General features: G+C 55.5%; 1 protein-coding gene across 1 annotated transcript; it reads right to left on the reverse strand.

Annotated features, from left to right (window-relative positions):
• Window positions 1–8,731: 8,731 nt before the first annotated feature.
• FES (FES proto-oncogene, tyrosine kinase) lies at window positions 8,732–19,210 on the reverse strand. Its single transcript, XM_082835937.1, has 19 exons — window positions 19,106–19,210; window positions 18,502–18,723; window positions 18,137–18,310; window positions 16,636–16,732; window positions 16,322–16,505; window positions 14,242–14,379; window positions 14,050–14,169; window positions 13,792–13,914; window positions 13,472–13,658; window positions 13,266–13,349; window positions 12,539–12,748; window positions 12,082–12,204; window positions 11,695–11,748; window positions 10,760–10,878; window positions 10,386–10,480; window positions 10,149–10,272; window positions 9,753–9,910; window positions 9,515–9,637; window positions 8,732–9,085 (listed from the first exon to the last, which is right to left on the reverse strand). Exons 2-19 carry the CDS (start codon window positions 18,712–18,714, stop codon window positions 8,943–8,945), a joined length of 2,469 nt encoding a protein of 822 aa, XP_082692063.1. The 5' UTR covers window positions 18,715–18,723; window positions 19,106–19,210; the 3' UTR covers window positions 8,732–8,942.
• Window positions 19,211–19,911: the final 701 nt, after the last annotated feature.

Here is a 19,911-nt window from a genome sequence, read left to right on the forward strand (position 1 = left end):
CACAGAAAGCACTAGTAAGAGGCACATGTGAGGCCGGTCCTGCCTGGTCCTGGTAGCAGCTTTGCCCCTAGGGTGGAGATGATGCTGTCTCCCAGGCAGATGCTATTAAAAAACACGCCCGGAAAAAAAAACTTCCCAGCTGTGACTCCTGAGTTCGCCATACAACTTCCTGATTATAACCAGCTGCCCACAGAGCTTGCCTACAAGAAAGACACAGCCAGTTAAAGGACGTGGGTGTCCAAGCTCCCTGGCCATGTGCCTCTAATTTCAGAGGAATATACTGGTATCTATTTTAATTTAAAGAATATAGACAAAGCCCCAAGAGACTAACAAGAAAGACTTTCTCCCTGCCCGCTTGCATCAGACTGGTACTCACCAGAAACAGTGACTGGCACAGCTGGTCTCTTATTCAGAAATGCAGAATGAATAAAAAAAGAAGCCACAGCTTATGTTTCTAACATAAAGAGTCCTCTCCCTGTTAGCTCTGACTCCTGCAGTGGGCAACTTTCAGCTTCTGCTTACAGAACATTTAGGGGACCCCCTGGAAGCCACCAGTGATTGATGTCAAAGATAACCTGGGTAGGGAAAAGCTAGGCACAGCTGCTCGGCTGTGGGGCAACTTCAGAGAATCAGTGTCCTCCGCCACCGCCCGCGGCCCGCACTTGCCTGCTGGGCGGAGGGAGACAGCTAGCTGCCGGCTGAGCGGCGGCGGGAGCGGCAGCTCAGGAGTCTTCCTCCAGCCCTCGGGCTGAGGAGCTCTGTCTCCTCTGCAGCGTTGTGCCCTATTTAGCGCGATCTTATTCCGCTCAGGAGCCTCCGGGCAATATTTTTAGCCCTGGGAGGCTGAGTCCAGGCCAAAGTAGGTGGAGCTGGGGAGAGAGAGTTGGATCTCAGAGGGGGGCCGGCACCTGCCGCCGGGTCTTCGGCTACTCGCCCGCTCGCCGGCCCAGTCCCCTCCCGGCCCTCGACCCTCCCCGGCTCTGCCGGGCCCCGGGACCGCAACGGCAACTGACCCGTGCGGGAGCTCGGGCCGCCTCCGACTCCAAAGCGCCGCACGCGCTCCTGCCGCTCAAGCCCGGCCTCGGCCGGGGCAACCGGAGCCCTGCCCGCGCCCGCCCAGCGCGTTACCGTCTGCGGCCGGCTTCCGCGTCGCTCCGGGCCCCGCCGGCCGAGCTGCGCCCCTCACATCCCCGGGTAGGGCGGCCCGCGCGGAGGCAGCGACGCAGGCGAAGGCGGGCGTCCGCCCACCAATCGCTCCCACAGAGGCCAGGCCGCCGGCGCCGGTTCCCCACGCTGGAGGCCGCCGGGCAGAGCGGCGTGCGGGGCGGGGACAGCCTCGCCGCGCCCCCGCGCCACCCCAGCCCCGCCTCCTCGCCTCGGCCCCGCCTCCGCCTGCGGTGCGCCCCGCCGAGCCGGGCGAGTCGGGCCACTGGCGTCCTTATCTCAGCTCCGGCGGGCCGGCCCGGCGCTTCCGGTGCGGTCTGCGCCGTGGCCCCCGCCGCCGGCAGAGGGTCCGCAGTGCGCAGCCGCAGCCGCAGCCCGGACCCGGCCTGGGAGAGCTGCGGGTCCGCGAGGAGGGGCGCGCAACTTGAGGTTTTACTGAGTCTTCCTAGAGTAAGCTCATTAATTAGCAGTAGTAGAAACATTCCTCCTCCATTTCACCAACCGAACGGTGAAGTACATTTTCCAGCTCCCTCCCGGTTCTGGTGTAGGTATCGTTAATTAGATGCAGTTACGCTCCTCAGGCAAAGGGGTGCTGCCTCCTGTTGGTACCGTGCGTTAATCACGGCCCCTTTCCGTCCTTGCCTCCTGTAAGGCCTATAATTTTCTTGCTTGTTCTTTTACTGGACATCTAGGTTGTTTATAATTTTGCATCATAATAAACCACACTAGTGAACATCTCCATGAATTCCACATGTCTTCTTTTTAAACTATTACCTTAGAACAAACTTTCAGCGGTGATGTTACCTGGGCCAAAGCTAAGGACTGATATGACTGATGATACTTGGCATTCTGCTGCTCCCCAAAAGGGTTGTGCCAGTTTCCACCGCCAATTACAAACTGTTGAAAATTGCTTAAGCAACTTTTTGGTTGATTAACCAGATTTACAAACCCATCTCATTGTTTTAACTCCCATTTCTTTTATCACCATCAGAAACATTTTTCTAGGTTTATTTGCCAACTAGCATGCCTGTTACTAAGGTGGTAGACCTAGGCTGGGTTCGTCATCCTCTGTGTTCTGGGAAATTTATCTTCCGACCTCTCTACTGAATTTTCCATTTTGGCAATCATAATCTTATTTTCAAGAGCTCTTATTGATTCTCTGGTGGTTCTTTTCTTTTTTTTTTTAACTGAGCTACAACTTACAGTATATGGCACAAGTCTTAAGTGTGCTGCTCATGTATATAAATGGATATACAAGTATAATCACCACTCAGATCAAAATATCACTTTCTCATCACTCCAAAAAGTTCCCCTCTGTCAAGAGGTCAAGCATTCCCTAAGTGCAGCCTGGTAGCTAACAAGGCCACAAATCCTTTTGTACAAATCACTGTGCAGCTGCCAGGTGTGCCTACCACACTTCCATGAGACCCAGCCAGTAAGAGGATGACAAGCCCCAGTGGATCCAGACGGCTATTACTCACACAGACAGCAAATGCAAGACCAGCATGGTGTCGGCTTTCCCTCGTCACAGGACAGCACTGAACCAGAGGGACCAGATGACAGGCAGCACGATGATAGGTCTGTCTGTGGCTGAGAAGCCAACTCAACTGCAGTCAGACAATTTTATGACCTGCAGCTACACTCTAAGTGGGGGGAGGAGGGTAGGGCAAGGTGGAAAGGACTACACTTAACTGAAACTAGGAAGACGGATGAGAGAAGTGGCCTTGTGGGGCTTCCCTGGTGGCGCAGTGGATAAGAATCCACCTGCCAATGCAGGAAACACGGGTTTGAGCCCTGCTCCGGGAGGATCCCACATGCTGCGAAGCAACTAAGCCCGTGCGCCACAACTACTGAGCCTGCGCTCTAGAGCCCGCGAGTCACAACTACTGAGCCCGAGTGCCACAACTACTGAAGCCTGTGTGCCTAGAGCCCGTGCTCTGCAACAAGAGAAGCCACCGCAATGAGAAGCCTGTGCACCAGAACGAAGAATAGCCCTGCTCGCCGCAGCTAGAGAAAGTCCATGTGCAGCAACGAAGACCCAAGGCAGCCAAAAATAAATTAATTAATTAATTTAAATATTACATCTCCTTTATTAAAAAAAAGATCTCATTTCCTTGAGCACCCCTAAATCCACTAGTTCCTTGATCAAGACTGTGGCACCCCCCCACTTCCCTATCCATAGCCCTCTGCTTCTTGGTAACCACTTGGCTAGGTCAGGAGAGGTGACCAGTTGTCCCTGTCCTAATTACCACCATCCTAATCATGACACTTCTCCATTGGGAACATCCCTTACCATCAAAAGAAGTCTTAAACATGCTTCAAACATCTATTCCCACGATACATTCAACAATGTTATTTACAACCACTTGGGTGTGTATTAGCTTAAAAAGTCTCACCTGGGGACTTCCCTGGCAGTCCAGTGGCTAGGACTCTGCACTTCCACTGCATGGGGCGTGGGTTCAATCCCTGGTCGGGGAACTAAGATCCCGCATGCCACACGGTGTGGCCAAAAAAAAAAAAAAAAATTAAAAGGTCCCACCCTCAAACTACCTCAGTCTGTTGTCCAATTTGAGAGCTATTTCCAAATCTAGTAAGAGTGAGTTTTCAGCCATGCCTCTGGGCACATCCCAGTATCCCAGTGGCCTGTGCCACCATGTTCAGGAGGGCTGAGGTTTGGCAACCATGGTTGCTGTTAGTGCCCAGCACGCTGCATAGGGCCTCTGGTCTCCCCTGGGGATGGAGGGACCTCGGCCTCTAACCTAGTGTGTCCTGTTTGTCTCTGAAGGGGTTCAGGGGTGGCGCTGAAAGTGTTGGGTCAAAGAGTAAACAGAACAAACCCCATGCTTCTACAGGAGTTTGGGGCTCTCTTGGTGCTCCTCTTTTTGGCCCCCAGGAAATGCCAAAAATAACCCAGTTAAAGCCCAAATCTCTTAAGCCCCATGGCCTTCCCAGAGCCCAATAACAAGAGACAATTTTTCTTCATGGAAAGACTATCACTTTCCTCTTTTGGGACCCCTGGCATAGTAGCCAAGCCCACACAGCCTTATGGCTGGTTTCTTCCCCTACCTTGGCCTGTAGTGCATTACCTTGACCTTTGCCAAGGTTTCCATTCTGGGGAAATGATTGCGCAGTAGCTGAAGAGTTTCCCAGAGACATCCCCGAAGAGCAAGAGAAGATTTGGTTTCAGCCATAGGCTGCTGGTGTCGAGCAAATGTTCAGTCTGACTTTGGGTGACTGTTTCATCATCTGGGCATGCATGATCTCCATATGAATCCAGACTGAGGTCACAGGGGACTAAAAGGAAGTGATAGACTCTCCCATTATTGTCCAAGGGTGCTTATCAGAGGACAGGAATTTATCTTGGACAGGTCATGGTTTCATTATAGCTGTAAAGACCCACTGCAACAAGCCCTGATTTGTCCGTATATTTTCCTCCTCCGTATCCACTTCACTGACCAGAAGGGCTGTGGCCAAAGTGGCTTGGAGCATGGGGTCAGTTGTTAACACCCAAATGACTTCCACTCCTTGTCATCTTACATCAGAATTTGTATAGCACTTGCCTTTGCTAGTTGGATAAGCCATGCTTCTATGGTTTCATTGGACTTTTGCCCAAGTCTGTCTCTAATTTCCCTCCTTCCTTACTCATTGTAAGAGTGGATCTCAGCCCATTTCTGAGTGGCAGACTGCCCTTACTCACCAGATAGTGTTCTATCTGTAGTCACAGTAGGAGGGTGAGCAATAACCAGCATATGCTTTCTTTAACTCTGTAAGACCCTCTTTGATTTCCAACGCTAAACACCAATGGAGCTCATTGGGGACCAGGAACAATCGTCATAGACCACTTGTCTCTGATGTCACCGAACAACTCAGCAGTAAGTGGACACTTAGTGGACACTAAGTCCACCAGAGTTCTAGCCCATACTTGACTTGACAGCCCACATTAAGATCCCTGTCTCTTCTCCAAAAAAAGGGTTGTGACCTTATCAGCCCCACATTAAGTGCCAAAGCGGTCAAGTGGTCAAGCAGTCCCTAAGTGCAGCATGGTGGCTAACAGGGCCACAAGCATCTACTACTGCAGCCACTGAGTGGGCCTGTCACACTTCCACAGACTCAGCTGGTAAGGAAACAAGTCGCAAGGATCCAGACAGCTCATTACTCACACTGACAGCAAAAGCAAGACCAGCATATTGTCAGCTTCTCACATCCCTCCCTAGTGCCGCAGGATGACACTGAACTGGAGGGACAGGTGACAGGAGGCATGGTGGTAGGTCACCCTGTGGCTAAGGAGCCAACTCTAAACTATGGCCAAGCAGTTGTATGGCACCTGGCCTTACTCTATGACAGGAGGGGGCCCGATGGAAAGCCCTGCACTCAACTGAAACTAGGAAGATGGATGAAAAATGGTCTCCCAGAATATAGGGAGTCTCCTCTCTAAGCTGCTATGTCCCTTTACTCCAGGAATAATAGTGGTGTATTCTGTCAAGACTCAAGTCACCCTACTCAAAGCCTTGCCTACGTGGCCAATGTAGAGACATGCAAGGTTGTAAGGACGCCACAGCGGAGCTGTTCCCCTACATGCTCATACTGCTTCCTGTTGGAACCCCTCAGACATAACCACTATTTTCATTTTTTCTATAGCTTAGTTTTTCCTGTTCTTGAACTTCATGAAATGGAATCATACGTATGCACTCTTTCACATAGGGTTTCTTTGTCAACCTGTCTTTGAGATTCATCAGGGTTGGTACATGTACTTATGGCTTGTTCTTTCTTATTCCTATATAGGCATTTGGGACATCTCCAGTTTATTCTGGTCCAAACATCCCTTTTTCCTCCTGGAACTTCAATGACTCATATTTTGGAGTCACACATGTTTCTTAGGCTCTGTTCTTTCCATTTCTTTTTTTCTCTCTCTCTATTTTAGTTTAGACTCAATCTATCTTCAAGTTCACTAGTTCCGTCTTCTGGTTAGGGAACTAATCCTGAGACTGTGCATTTAGTCTCTATGATTGTGACTTTATCCTTTAGCTCCATGAACCTTTAGAGTTTGTAATTTCAGAGATGGCATTTTTCAGTTCTACCTGCTCCTTTGATTCTCTTAAAATAGATTCCAACCCTGTTGAAATTCTCTATATTTGCACCTATTTTGTCCACTTTTTTCTCCATTTAACATATTAAGCATAGTTATTTTAATTTAATTTTAGTTATTATTTTAAAGTATTTATTTATTTATTTATTTTACTTATTTTGGCTGTGCCGGGTCTTAGTTGCGGCATGTGCGATCTTTAGTTGCAGCATGTGGACTTCTTAGTTGCAGCATGCGAACTTTTAGTTGCGGCATGCATGTGGGATCTAGTTCCCTAACTAGGGTTGAACCCAGACCCCCTTCATTGGGAGCGTGGAGTCTTACCCACTGGACCACCAGGGAAGTCCCAAGCATTGTTACCATTTGTGGGTCTGCTTCTACAGTTTATTTTTTCTCTTGTGTATTGGCCCCATTTCTCTCCCTTTTTGCATGTTTTATAATATTTGAGTGTATGTTGCATATTGGGTATAAAACAAAGGTAAAATATGATGTTATTCTCTTCCCCAACTTCTCCCTGAGTGTTCCCAGAGGAGCCAGTTACCTTGATGTAATCAAGCATTGAGCTGAGTTGGGGCAGAGTTATAGTTCTGATAAAACTCCGTCCTCCCGTGGATCGCCCCGTCCTCTGAGATTTAGGAAAGCCTGGCCAGTCTCTGCCTCTTCCAGCCCTTCAAGTGCTGCTTTAAAGGGATTTTGAGGTTAGCTCTTTAGCCTCCCAACCCACACAGGTTCAAAATCTGGCCAATGGGACATCCCTGGTGGTCCAGCGGTTAAGAATCTGCCTTCCAATGCAGGGGACGCGGGTTCGATCCCTGGTGGGGGAACTAAGATCCCACATGCCATGGGGCAGCGTTCAAGCCTGAACGCTCTAGGACCTACGTGCCACAACTAGAAAGAAGCCTGCGCTCCACGATGAAGAGCCCGCGTGCTGCGACTAAGACCCAATGCAGCCAAAATAAACAAATAAATAAATATTTTTTTAAAAAGAAACAAACAAACAAAGTCTGGCCAATATCTTGAGGGGGAGACCAATTGTTTGTTTCAGGCCCCCTCCCTCTAAACACCTGCCTTTCCAGCCCAGCCCCTTCCTAGTTGCCCATACTGCTCCAGAACTCAGCAAATGTTCCATGGGGGAAAACTGGCATTGCATTTTGGGTTCCTCCAGGTACCAATCCATAGCACTGTCCCTGTAAGCACCAGAAACTCCATTTCTTTTTTTCCCCAGTAGAGTCTTTCTGTTTGGGACAATTCTGATCATCAGAGATGTCCCATCTCAGCAAATGTCTCAGGGAAGAAAACAATTGCCCATCAGTTCACCTTGAAGGGGTTTTCTCCTCCTTGAAATTTTAAGTCATGTGGTCTTTCTTTCCTAACATCCCTCGCCATTGTCTTTAAAAATTATTATTTACATCTTATGTTTCCTCCTAGTTGTTGCAATGGGCGTGGGGACTTGCAGGGACCATATCCTACCCAGAAGCAGAAGTTCTTCAGTTGCTTTTTACCACTTCTAATGGAGATACAATTTGAATTGTTAGTATTTTTACTTAGTCACACTCTAACTTGATTTCCTCTTATTGAAACAAGTATTGTCTTCTATCTCTTTGAAAATAGATATCAACTACTTCATGGCCATTTTATCTCAAAGTTCTTACTGCTTTGCTCTTCGTTGCTATAAATCTTTCCAGGTTTCTGTTTCTCAGTCTATTCATACTTCTTTGTCTTCTTCTTTCATTTTTGGCTGCACCATGAGGCATACAGGACCTTAGCTCCCTGACCAGGGATCGAACCCGCACTCCCTGCAGTGGAAGCGTGGAGTCTTAACCACTGGACCACCAGGAAATTCCCTCGTTGTCTTCTTGACCTTCACCGTTGCTGCTAGAAAAGTTTCAGATAACTTTGTAGGTTTCAGGGGAATTTAAGGGAGGAGGTAAGGGCTCCCAGCTCTGCTACCCATTGCTCAGTAAACTTGTCTTGAGAGATGGGAATAGTTTTCTTTCTCTTCAGCTACTCCAGTCCCCTTGGAGTGGAACTCTAACTTCCCCTGACACTCTCCTCTTCCTGTTTCTCATGTGACTGTGGTACACAGACATAGTGTCTCTGACATTTATAAGCTAATGACTTTCAAACCTCAGTTGCCAGCCTTTACTTCCATCTGAGCCTCCAGACTTATATGTCACACTTACATCCCCACAGGCCCCTGAAACGCAACATCTCTAAACTCACCATACTTCCTGCAGCTCTGCTCCTCTGCCTGGGATCCTAATTCAGAAATAACACCACCATCTGGTCAAGAAGCCTGTATATCATCCTGATCTCTCTTCCTCTTCCCCAAGTCGCACACCCAACAGCTACCAAACCATGTCAGTTCTGCCCTGTGAACACTGTCCGTCCTCCTCCTTCCCCACGGCCACGGTACAGGGCCTCTATTCCTTCTAAGACCTGCCCTCCAGAGGAGCGCGCATGCCAAGAGCACTTGATGGGCACAAATGGTTTTTATTAGTTCTGCCTGGAAGAGGAATCCCTGGCAGGAACAGGGATGCACAGCAGACACGGAGCTGCGTCCCTGCCGGCAGCATAGATACCGTTGGCTGGAGTCCAGGATGATGAAGAGCTGTCCAGCGGCGTGACCTGGAGCTGGTGAGGAGGTATAATCTTGCCTACAGAGGCCACTGGCTTGAGAAGTGGGGCCCCAGTCTCACCGATGCCGCTTTCGGATGCTCTGCAGCTCCTGGTAGATGGTGCTGAAGCTGGGTCGCTGCCCGGGCTCGGAGGCCCAGCACTGCTCCATGAGTCTGAACACAGCATCGGGGCACAGTTCGGGGCAAGGCAGGCGGCCCCCTGTGAGGACAGGCATAGCACACCAGGCATGAGGAGGGGGTCTGAGGGGCCCTAGCAGCCCCTGGGACATGCCATGAGCAATGGGAGCTGCTTAAGGTACACTGTTCTTAAGGAGCCCCTTCTCTTCACCAAAAACACAGAGATTCTAATCTCAGGCCACCATGGGCTAGTTGTGTGATCCCTGCAAACCTCAGTGTTTCCTTCTGTAAAAGGGACCTATTAATCCCGACCTCACATGTTATGAAGAGTAAATGAAATAAACGGATGGCCTGGCACACAACAGGGTTTCACCGGATGGTAGCTCCAGGATTATTCTTACTCTGCCTCAGTGGGAAGGACAGGGCGTTAGGAGGCCTGGAGGAGTCCAGCTGGAGCGCTGGGAAGAGGGCTTGGCTCTGAGGCCACTGTCATGCCGCAGGGTTCCCTTACCCTTTTCCACAAACTCCCGAGTCTGCTGATTGCTGAGGTTGGGGTAGGGGGAGGCCCCCAGGCTGAAAGTCTCCCAGAGCAAGATGCCAAAGCTCCACACGTCGCTCTCAGAGGAGTAGCGGCCTACGAGGAGGTGAGGCGGCGTGAGTGGGCCACACCCATTGGCCAGAGAAGGGCAGGTGGTGGGACCCATGCCCAGCCTCGTGCCCTGCAGCCAGAGCGGATCAGGCCCAGGTACCGTAGTTCAGGGCCTCCGGTGCGGTCCACTTCACGGGAACTTGTCTGAGACCCCCCGAGGCTGCGTAGATCCCGTCGGCTTCCTCCCGGGACATCCCAAAGTCACTGATCTTCAGGACATTCTTCTCTGTCACTAGGCAGTTCCGAGCGGCCAGGTCCCTGGGCGAAAGCAGGACAGGGGCTCATTTAGCCAATATCCACGCAGCACCTGCCACCTGCCCGGCCCGGGCTCCCTAGACACAGCCACGAGCCGAAGCCGCCCCTGCTCCTGGGATGCCTGGTCCGTCAGAGAGGCAAACTCCACCCCTGGAGCTGGTGCCTGCTGGTGAGGGGCAGCAGCGCCTGCCTCTGGTGCGGGGGCGGGTGCCGGGACTGCCTGCCGCGCCCACCCCCTCACCGGTGGATGCAGCACTTGCTCTCCAGATACTCCATGCCCGCAGCCGCGTCCCCTACCATCTGCAGCAGAGTCTTCACCCTCAGGCGGGCTCCCTCTGTCCGGAGGAAGGTCAGGAAGTCGCCCCCTGGGAGTGGGCGGTGGGGACAGAGCTCGATGAGCCTTCTGGGGGTCGGAGGTGGCGGGGAGACCTAGCCCAGCGGCACACCCCAGCCCTGAAGGTCAGCTCGCTCTGCTCACCCTGCACAAGCTCCATGACGATGTAGATGGGCTGCTTCTGGGTGCAGACGCCGATGAGACGCACGATGTTGGGGTGGCTGTACTGCTTCAGAATCCTGGGGGCGGGGGCGCAGGGCTGCTCAGGCTCCCACCTCCAGCGGGTGGGGGGGCCTTACACATTCACCTCGTTGGCCCCGGGAGCCCAGGGAGCCTGAGGCAGGGTGAGAGCAGGGCAGCGGACCTGGAAGTGTGACTTTGGGTGGGTCCCAGAGCCTCGACCCCTCCACACTACGGGGGGGCGGGGCTGTGAGGATGAAACGAAGTCAAGCACCCTGCCGTGTGCAGAGGAGCCCTTCCTATGTGGAACCTCCAGGGGTGGGTATTTCATCACCCACCTCGCTTCCTGTAGAAACTTGGCCTTGAGGTCGGGTGGGAGCGTCTCGCGGCAAGATTTCACGGCCACCAGGGTGTTGTCTGCTCTCAGGCGTCCGCTGAATACTTCGCCAAAGTTCCCCTGAAATGGTCTGGGGCTCCTATCTGTCTTCCCTGGACCGTGGTCCTCTCCTGCACTCGGGGCACAGCCCACCTTGTCCCCACCGGCCCTTGCCTCAGTGCCCCCGTGCTCAGACCTGCTCATCCCGGCTCTCTGGCTGGGGGATGAAGCGTACACGTGGGACAGGCAGGGAGAGTCACCTCTGACTTACCATGTTCACTGAGAAGTGACACGGAAGTCCAACAATCACTTTTGCTTGGGTTGGTAAAGCATTATGGTTTTTAGGAAAGTGACTTCTTTCCTGGGTAGGTATTTTATTTTATTTTTCTTTCTTTCTTTTTTTTAATTTTTATTTTTAGGCCACACCACGCAGCATGTGGGATCCTAGTTCCCTGACCAGGGATCGAACCTGCGCCCCACCTCACCGTCGCATTGGAAGCGCAGTCTTAACCACCGGAACCACAGGGAAGCCCCCTAAGCAGGTATTTTATAGCTCATGTGAACAGAGCGTGTCTCTCTTCCCTGAGGAGGCAGGGGTGGGGCGGGAAGTGTGTGCGTGTGAGTGGCATGGGGTGGGTGCTGGTGGCAGAGCCATCTCTGGGGAGCTTCCAGGGCAGGTGCTTCCCCCCCCCGCCCCGGTTTCCTGCAGGACAGCGTATGGCGGTGGCTGGGCAGGGAGTCAGGGGTCCAAGTTGGAACTCAGACTGAGGCGGGGAGGCTGAGAGCCCTCTGCGGGGGGGGGCCCTGGTGTGACTCGGCCTTTGGGATGGAAGGAAGTGATACTGGGGGAGGGGAAAAGCAGGCGGCCAGGAGCCTGGCAGAGCACACTCAACTCACCCGCCCAATCTGCTCACCCAACACCAGGTCCTCGTGGCTTAGTGCCCACTTGTCCTGGGGAAGGGAGGAGTGGGGGGTGGGGGGTCAGAAGTCAGTGAAGGGAGGGAGTGCTGAGCCCTATCAAGGACCGAACACCCCCTCCCAACGCTGTCTTTCATTTCTTGGCACCTTGGTTTGTTGGTCTGCAAAATGGGGGTTGGACACAAGATCACACTTAGATGACTCAGGGACCAGGCAGGGGCACTAAACGGGTGAGCACCAGCCAGGGGTGTGTGGCCCAGGGAATGGGATTGACCTTGACATTCCAAACCCCTGGGGAGTGTATAGGACCCAGAAAGCCCTTCCTGCTCTGATTCTGTGTGGGCCCCAATCCTGCCACAGACTCACCTTGGGCACAGCCCTGTTCAGGATGATACCGCTCTTCTTGGTGAGGGGCTGCTGGGAGCGCAACAGGTGGTCTACGAGCAAGGGGATGCTGGGAAAGCCATCTCCTTCCAGTCGGTACAGGTTCTGCAGGGTAGGGGGATCTGGGGTCAACAGCCTCCATTGCTGAGGGGGCCTGAGCCCTGGGAGAGGAGAGGAAGAAAGAACGGCAGGGAGAAAGGGCCTGCCTGGGATGAGAGGCAGAGAGACCTGATGCTGCACGACAAGTCTGCTCCCCCGTCCTATGGGAGGACGCACACCTCTGTTTGGTTGCAGGGACTGGGTGGTCTCTGGGGCCCCTTTCAGCTCTGCCAGGGAGACATCTAAGACATAGCAGCTCCTTTCTACGCTCCCTGGTGAAGGGGAAAGGAGGGGAGGGAGGGGAAGGGAAGGGAAAGGCTGGGGTTCAGGCCCCACTCACATCAGCACACTGGATGATGAAGTGTCGAGGCTGGCCGTCCCACAGCACAGACAGCACATACTCCTGCTTGCCCTGGCTCTCCCGGACCACGAAGTCCCCAGAGTGTGTCAGCAGCTCAGCCACCTCTGCCCGCGGGATGGCTCCATGGTACCACAGCTGCTCATGCAGGGGCTTCTGCACCTCTGGAACGAGCTGCAGCGGTGGGGGGAGCTAGACAGGGACAGGGGAGGAGCAAGGAGGAGTCACTCAGCCAGCCCGTCAGCGGAGGCCACTAGGCCGGCCAGTTGGGGGGGTGTCCGGCTCTCTCTCATACACTCCTTGTCCTCACAAAGCCCGCGAGTGCCACAAAGAGCCATCTGCAACCCTTGGAGCCAGCAATAAACTCACCCAGGCTGGGTGATCCCAAACAAAGCTTTTGCCTTTTCCTCCAGGCCACAGCCCCCAACCACTCCTGGAGCAGAGAGAGCCGTGGGGTGACGAGGCTGCAGGTCCCTTCCACACACGTGGGTGGTGGAGAGGAAGAGGGTACGGGGGTGGCACGGAATCCCAGGGAAGAGATGGGCTCCCCAGTAAAAGTGGCCTGGGAAGAGCCTCCTCTAGGGCAACCCTGAGACTAAACCCAAAGCACCGTGGTAGGAGGGGCTTAGGGAGACGTCCCTGAGACCGCTGGCCTGGCCCACCCCTCAGAGAAGGGCAGAGGTGCGGGTCCAGGCTGGGCTCCACTCACCGAGAACTTGGGACGGAAGATTCCTGAGATGTGGCTCTTAAGGATCTCCAGGGTGGGTGTCCTTCCCCCTTCTCGCTCCTGCTCCTGAGGCCAGGGACAGACGTCAGCGGGTGGCCAGGCTTGGGGAGGGGGAGGGTGAAAATGAGGAGCGCGGCCCCCGGTGGGCGGGCAGGGCTGGCGGTGCAGGCTGCGGGAGGGCGGCTCACCGAGGACGAGGTGGAGTGGCGGTCGTCCTGCAGCAGCAGCACGGGCAGGGGCTCACCGGGGCCCAGCTGCTCCAGCTTGGCCTGCAGCAACTCCTGCTGGGCCTGCAGCTTGGCCTGGCTGCACAGCGCTACCTGCAGCCCCTGCAGTGCCTCCTGCAGCACCTGCTTCTTGCCCAGCAGCTGCACCCTGAGGGCAGGGGCGGGTGGTTGGGTGGGGGGAGAGAGGGGCTCAGCCTGCAGCTGGCGGCCAGCAGTGCGTCAGGCAGGCCGGACGGAGGAAAGGGAGGGCCAGGAGGCTGCTGTAGGCGGGCCCCACTCACCGCTCCCGGGGGTGGGTGGTCTGCTCCTCAGTCCAGAGCTCGTGCTGCAGCTGAGTGACCACCTCCTGCCGGCTGAGCACTGTCTCAGTGGCCACGGCCAGTTCTTCTGTCACTGAGGTCAGCCTGTGCCCAGAGGAAGGGCAGTGTTAGAGCCAATCCCCTCAGATGCATCCCTGCGGGGCCAAGCAAGCCCGCGGGCTGGCCACAGCTCTGTGTGGACGGCGTCCACCCCCGACCCCGAGCCGAGCCACCACACACGTGTGCTGCACGCTTTCCACAGTCAGCTCGTTCAGCTGCAGCTCCCCGGGCTCCAGCAGTTCAGCCTCCTCAAGCAGCGACTCATCAAAGGTGACACAGGGTGGGACGTCAGGTGTGGACCTGCGGGGGACAGTGCCCATCAGTGCACAGGCCAGCAGCCCTGGCACCCGGCTGCAGCAAGGAGGGGCTTACCCATACTGGTGCAGGAAGCCTTGGTACTCGGCCTCGGGCTGGATGTGGGCAACCGCTGCAGCCATCTCCTGGTGAATGGCCACCACCTCGTCCTGCACCAGGCTGCTAATCTCCAGGTATTCCTGCAGGATCTCCTTCCTGCCCCCAGATGGAACCCCGGGTCAGCGGGGGGCCTCAGGCTGGACAAGGCTAGGAAGCTTGGGGCCCGTGGCACTGGATTTGGACCCACCCTGGGGTTGATCCCCACCACTCATCATTTACCAGTCAAGTGACCACAGGCAAGTTACTTAGTGTCTCCCGGGAGTTTGTAATAAGGCCCCAATGAGGGCCTATGTGCAGAGTGTGTGGTTTGAGGAAGTGCTCGGTACATGTGAGCTACAAATGTGCCTGCCCTGGGCATAGCCCCACAGCTGGGGCTCCAGGGCTCTGATACACACGTAAGCCATCGATGTGCTGCTGACCCCGCATTTATACCTCCCCGAGCTCCAGTCTCATGTAACTATCCACCTACTCTAAATGTCCTGTTGGACATCTCTCAGACACCCAAACTCCACCAGTTGAAAAATGAACTGCTGGGACTTCCCTGGTGGCGCAGTGGTTAAGAATCCACCTTCCAATTCAGGGGACACGGGTTCGATCCCTGGTTGGGGAACTAAGATCCCATGTGCCGCAACTATGGAGCCCACGCGCTCTGGAGCCCGCACGCTACAACTAGAGAGACGCCTGCACACCACGACGAAAGATCCCGCGTGCCGCAACTTAAGACCCAACACAGCCAAAAGTAAATAAATAAATAAATATTTTTAAAAAGAAAAATGAACTCCTATTCTTATCTCCTGAACCTGCTTCTCCCACCTCATTCTCCATGTAGCCTCCACCACCAGGGGCTCCAGGCCAAATCCCTGTAGTCATCCTTATCTGCTCTATCCACACCCCACTTCCCGTCCATGAGGAATTCCCACCGGCTCCACCTTCAAAGTACGTCCAAGACCTGACCACTTCTCCCCTCCATTGCTACTGCCCAGGTCCAGTGGCATGGTCTGTGGTCTGGATCACTGCAGTAGCCTCCTGCCTGGTCTCCCTGGTCCTGTCTTGCCCTGTTCTCAACACAGCAGTCGAACTGACCTCATTCAGACGGCTCAGATCATGCCGCTCTTCTGGTCCACCCAGAACCAAAGTCCTCACAACGGCCTGAGGGACCCTCTATCATCCCTGGACTCCTCCAGCCCCATGTCTGACTCTGCCCTTCCCTCACTCTGCAAAGGCTACACTGGCTTCCTTGCTATTCCTTGATTTCAGGCGCTCTCCCACCTTGCGGCCTGTGCGCCTGAGATTCCTCTTTCTGGAATGGCTCTTCTTCAAAATCCCCCTGGCTCATTTCTGCACTTCTGAGGCTTTCCCAGACCACTCCATTTAAAACAGCAAACCTGGGACTTCCCTGGTGGCACAGTGGTTAAGACTCAGCGCTCCCAATGCAGGGGCCTTGGGTCCGATCCCTGGTCAGGGAACTAGATCTCGCATGCATGCTGCAACTAAGAGTTTGTGTGCCACAACTAAGGAACTGGTGAGCCGCAACTAAGGAGCCTGCCTACCACAACTAAGGAACCCGCCTGCCGCAACTAAGACCTGGCACAGCCAAACAAATAAATAAAAATGGCAAAAAAAGAACATATTCCTTATAAATAAATAAATAAAACAGTAACCTCCTTCCCTGTCCCCCTGCCTCCCTATCCTCTCTTCTTGTTTTATTTTTCTCCATAGCACCTATCATCTCTAACATGCTTTCTATTTTACTTATTGATTTCCTTTTCTTTCTCCACAAACGAATGACCCTAGAGGACAGATATTTTTGTCTACGTTCTCTGCTGTATCACACAGCAGAGCCTAGAATGGTGCTCAATAAACATAATAAAACCCTGAAATAAGGGGCCCAGAATAATGTAATTTGGATGTAAACTGACTGGCCCAGGGTGTGTTCTCACGTGACTACACGCCTGTCACTTTTACAGGACTGCGTTTTCTGGACCCTGCCTCTGGGCTTCAGGGCTGTGATGGGGGTCGGGGGATGGGGTGGGCTTACAAGATGCACGCCATCTCCTGGTGCAGGTCCTGCAGGGACTGGAGCAGGCCAGGCAGCATGAGCCGGTGGTGGTGCTGGTGGTGTAGCTGTGCGGCCCGCACGCCCAGCACATAGCGGTTGTGGTGAGCGAAGAGCTTCCACAAGCTGCGCACGTACTTGTCCTTGGCTTTGTCACGGTCTTTGTCTGCCAGGTTGGGGGAAAGAGGCGTGGGTGACAGCACAGAGGCCTGGGTAGCAACCCCCTCCCCGGGTACCTGTGGACAGTTCTGGGCTGGCTTGGGATTCCCATCCTGGCAGCGAGGGAAGCCCCGGACCTTTGCTGGCCTCCTGGTACTTGCGTCGGGCCTGGGCACTGTCCCGTGCCAGGGCTCGGTACTGGCTCTTCAGCTTCTCAATGTCCTGGCTGTGGGTCTGGAGAGAGGAGAGACCAGTGTGGGACAGCAGGTCCCCAGAGGATTCCTGTCCGAGGTGAAGCCCTGGACAGGTTCTGCAGTCCAGGCGGGCAGCACATCCAAGTTCATCCTTCAGGAAGGGCCTGGAGACCTCTGGGACTTAGCCATTGCTGCTGAGGTTAAGGTTAGAGGAGTCGGGCTAAGGACAGGCCCCCGGGGGGTAGCAGAGAGCCGGACTGGGCAGGCTACAACTGTCCTTCCTTGGCCTAGAGTGGTATCTGGTGGCAACTAAGGTCCAGCGGCAGGCGTGTGTGCTTGGTTTAACACTCTGTTGATGCCATCTTGAAATTCTTAATAATTTTTTGACAAGGGGCCCCGCGTTTTCATTTTGCACTGGGTCCCACAATTATGTTCCTGGTGGTCAAGACCGAAGTTCTCATCCCAGTTGCCTGCTTCTGCACTGGGGTACTTAGGGCAAACTCCACTCCTCTCCTCAGAACCTCAGCTTCCCCATCTGTAACAGAGCTAAATGCACAGACTAGATCAGCCCTTTTCTTAAGGTCCAGGTGGTAAACATTTTAGGCTTGTAGGCCATGCAGTCTCTGTTGAACTTGCTGGGCTCTGCCACTGTAGCTCTTTAGTAGCCACAGATAATATGAAAACATATGGGCAAGTCTGTGTTCCAGCAAAACTGCCTGCAAAAGCAGGCTGACCCCTGAATTATATGATCCATCGTCTGGGAAGAGAGGAGTGCGTGAAGGCTGGCCACCAGGGGCCGCTGTGGGCCCGCAGCAAGGCTGGGTTTGCGCTGGTGGGAGGGGTGTGGTGCAGGCTGCTGCCCAGCACATTTAATAAGAAGGCTAAAGCATCCGCGTAAATAGCTCCAATCAAACAGCCTCTAGTCAGAGGAGCTGAGCAGGATTCAAATGAAGACAGACCCACTTCACAGCCCCAGTCCTTAACCTCCGAGTCAGGGGGCCACACTGCTGCCTTGTGGGGTCTCTGGGTCCCTGGGAGGAGCCAGCCTGGGCCAAGGGCGGGCAGAGTAGCCCTCATTCCTCTCTCACTGTCTCTCGGACCCGAGGGCCAGCTGGTGCAGTGCAGGAGGTGGGTCACAGGTCCTGCGCTCCTCCCAAGCAATGGCTGGATCACTCATCCTTGTATTCCCAGCACTCTGCTCAGGTACACAGTAGGGTGACAGAAAAGGCGTGGAGAGGCCCTGCTGCAGCCCGGCCCAAGCTATGGCGGGGAGGGGAGGGAGGGGAGGAAGCTGGGCTGGAGCAGGCGCTGGGGGGTGGGCCTGTGGTCAGATACTTAACACTTCTTCAGTGAGTCCAGGGGTTCCTTGCAAAACCAGCCCTTTTCAGCTCAAAATGTAGGCAGAAATGACCAGGTGAAGCCCGGGTGCCACCCACCCACGTACCTTGGTGAGCTCCTGCTGGAGCTGCTGCCACTGCTCGTTGTAAGTCTTGCGCAGCTGCTGCCGCTCCCGGATCAACAGGCTCAGCTTGCTCAGCGGCCCCGAGTTCAGATCTTCTGCGTGCTGCCTCAGCAACCGGCTCAGGCCCTCTGTCTGGCTGGTGATCTCTGCCCAGGTCTACAGCATGGGGCGGGCAAGGCAGGGAGTGGGGGACAGTGGATCCCACGCCAGGGCCTGCCCAATCACCAACCCTCCCCAGTGGGCTCCGGGAAAGAAGGGGGCAGGCAGATCTACCCGGCACCCCCAGGACTTCGTTGGTCGAGGGCGGGAAGGGTGGTGAGGAGGCCTAGGGCCCTGTAGAATCCCACCTGACTGATGGGGCTCTGGGGGCTGATGCCCCGGCTCTGGCCCCCGCTGTCCTGCAGTGACATGTGGTGCAGCAGCCCAGCATATTCTCTGTCACTCTTGACCCGCTGGGCCATCCACTTCCTCATGCCCTCCAGCAGCCGAAGCTCGGCCTCCTGCATCTGCTGCACTGCCCCGTGGCCCTGGGGACTGCACAGCTCCGAAGAGAAGCCCATAGTGTGGTCCTGGGGACCAAGAGAGGAGAGGCCACCACTGGGGGCAAGGCAGAAGCTGGAGACGGGCGGGCAGGACAGGGAAGCTAGGGGCTGCCGGGCCAGGAGGAGCCGCAGACAGGCAGGAGGTGGGGGGCTGTCCCGCTGAAATGCAGCCATGGGTACAGAACACGGCCTGGCCTGGGAAAGCCCTCATTGCTTCCTGTGTCCCAGGTCGAGGCCTGGTGCCAGGGGTCTCCTTCCCAGCCCTGGAACAGAAACCTCCCGGAGCCTCCCTCCCTGGGCCCTTCCACCCAGCACCCGCTGCAGGGGCAAGGTGCGCACAAGACTGCCCCTGCCGGCGCCCCAGGCAGCCGCCGCCCCGGACCCTGCCCTTCCGTGGCCCCTGCCCTACCTGGTCCCGTGTCCCGCTCTCTGATCGCCTGCCGGGCCCCTGCCCACTGCCTGCTGACCCCGCTCCCCGTGCCCGCCGCCACTGCCTCCTGGGCCTCGGGGCAGGAGTTACCCGCGTGGGCAGCTGATCCTGGGGCCGCCGAGGACCGACTCAGACTCAGGCCCGCACCACCCGGGGCCAGTTCCTGATTCCGCGTTTCCTCCTCCTGCGGTTTCAGTTGGCCTCGGCCCCGGGGCGGGCCGGCTGAGGGGAAGGGGCGGGCGGGAGCCCCCGACGCCTGCCCGCCCCCCTGCCCAGTGCAGGCCGCTGCCTCAGCCGGCCACACGGCCACGGAAACGGAAGGGAGGAGGGGGCTGGGAAAGAATGGCCCAGAAGAGAGCAGCCTGCGCCCGGCACTCCCCAGGGCCCGGACAGCGCCGGGGAACACGGGGAACGGCCCAAGGGGGCGGCGGTGGGCGCCTGGCACAGGGCCGGGCTGCAGGATCGCGTTGGGCCGGGGAGTCTGGGGGTCCAGAGCCTGGGGGCGGGGGGGCGGTCCGAGCAGCAGGCCAGGGCGGCCCCAGAAGAGGAAGGGGGAAGCCTAGTCCAGGCCTTCCCCACCCCACTGGATTCCCCAAGGAGAGCTCAGGCGCCAGCCTCCATTTGAATAAAATTTCCAAGTAAATATCCCGAGGAGAGGCCTGCTTCTCAGGCACAGATCCTGGTGGAACTGGCACGGCTCCTCCACCCCCAGGCAGGGGCTTCCTGTCCCAAGGGAGACCTGTGGCAGGCGAGGGGCCTGGGCTGGGGAGTGGAGAGGTATGGCG

This window comes from Leucopleurus acutus, assembly GCF_964270905.1.
Source record: "Leucopleurus acutus genome assembly, chromosome: 1".
NCBI lineage: Eukaryota > Metazoa > Chordata > Mammalia > Artiodactyla > Delphinidae > Leucopleurus > Leucopleurus acutus.

Excerpts from the sequence above, each read along its gene's own strand:
- FES (XM_082835937.1), bottom strand. The coding sequence starts at position 18,714 with ATGGGCTTCTCTTCGGAGCTGTGCAGTCCCCAGGGCCACGGGGCAGTG. Across the intron at positions 14,170-14,241 it reads GGCTTCCTGCACCAGTATGG|GTCCACACCTGACGTCCCAC; the intron begins GTAAGCCCCTCC and ends TGTCCCCCGCAG. Across the intron at positions 9,086-9,514 it reads TCGGGAGTTTGTGGAAAAGG|GGGGCCGCCTGCCTTGCCCC; the intron begins GTAAGGGAACCC and ends CTGTCCTCACAG.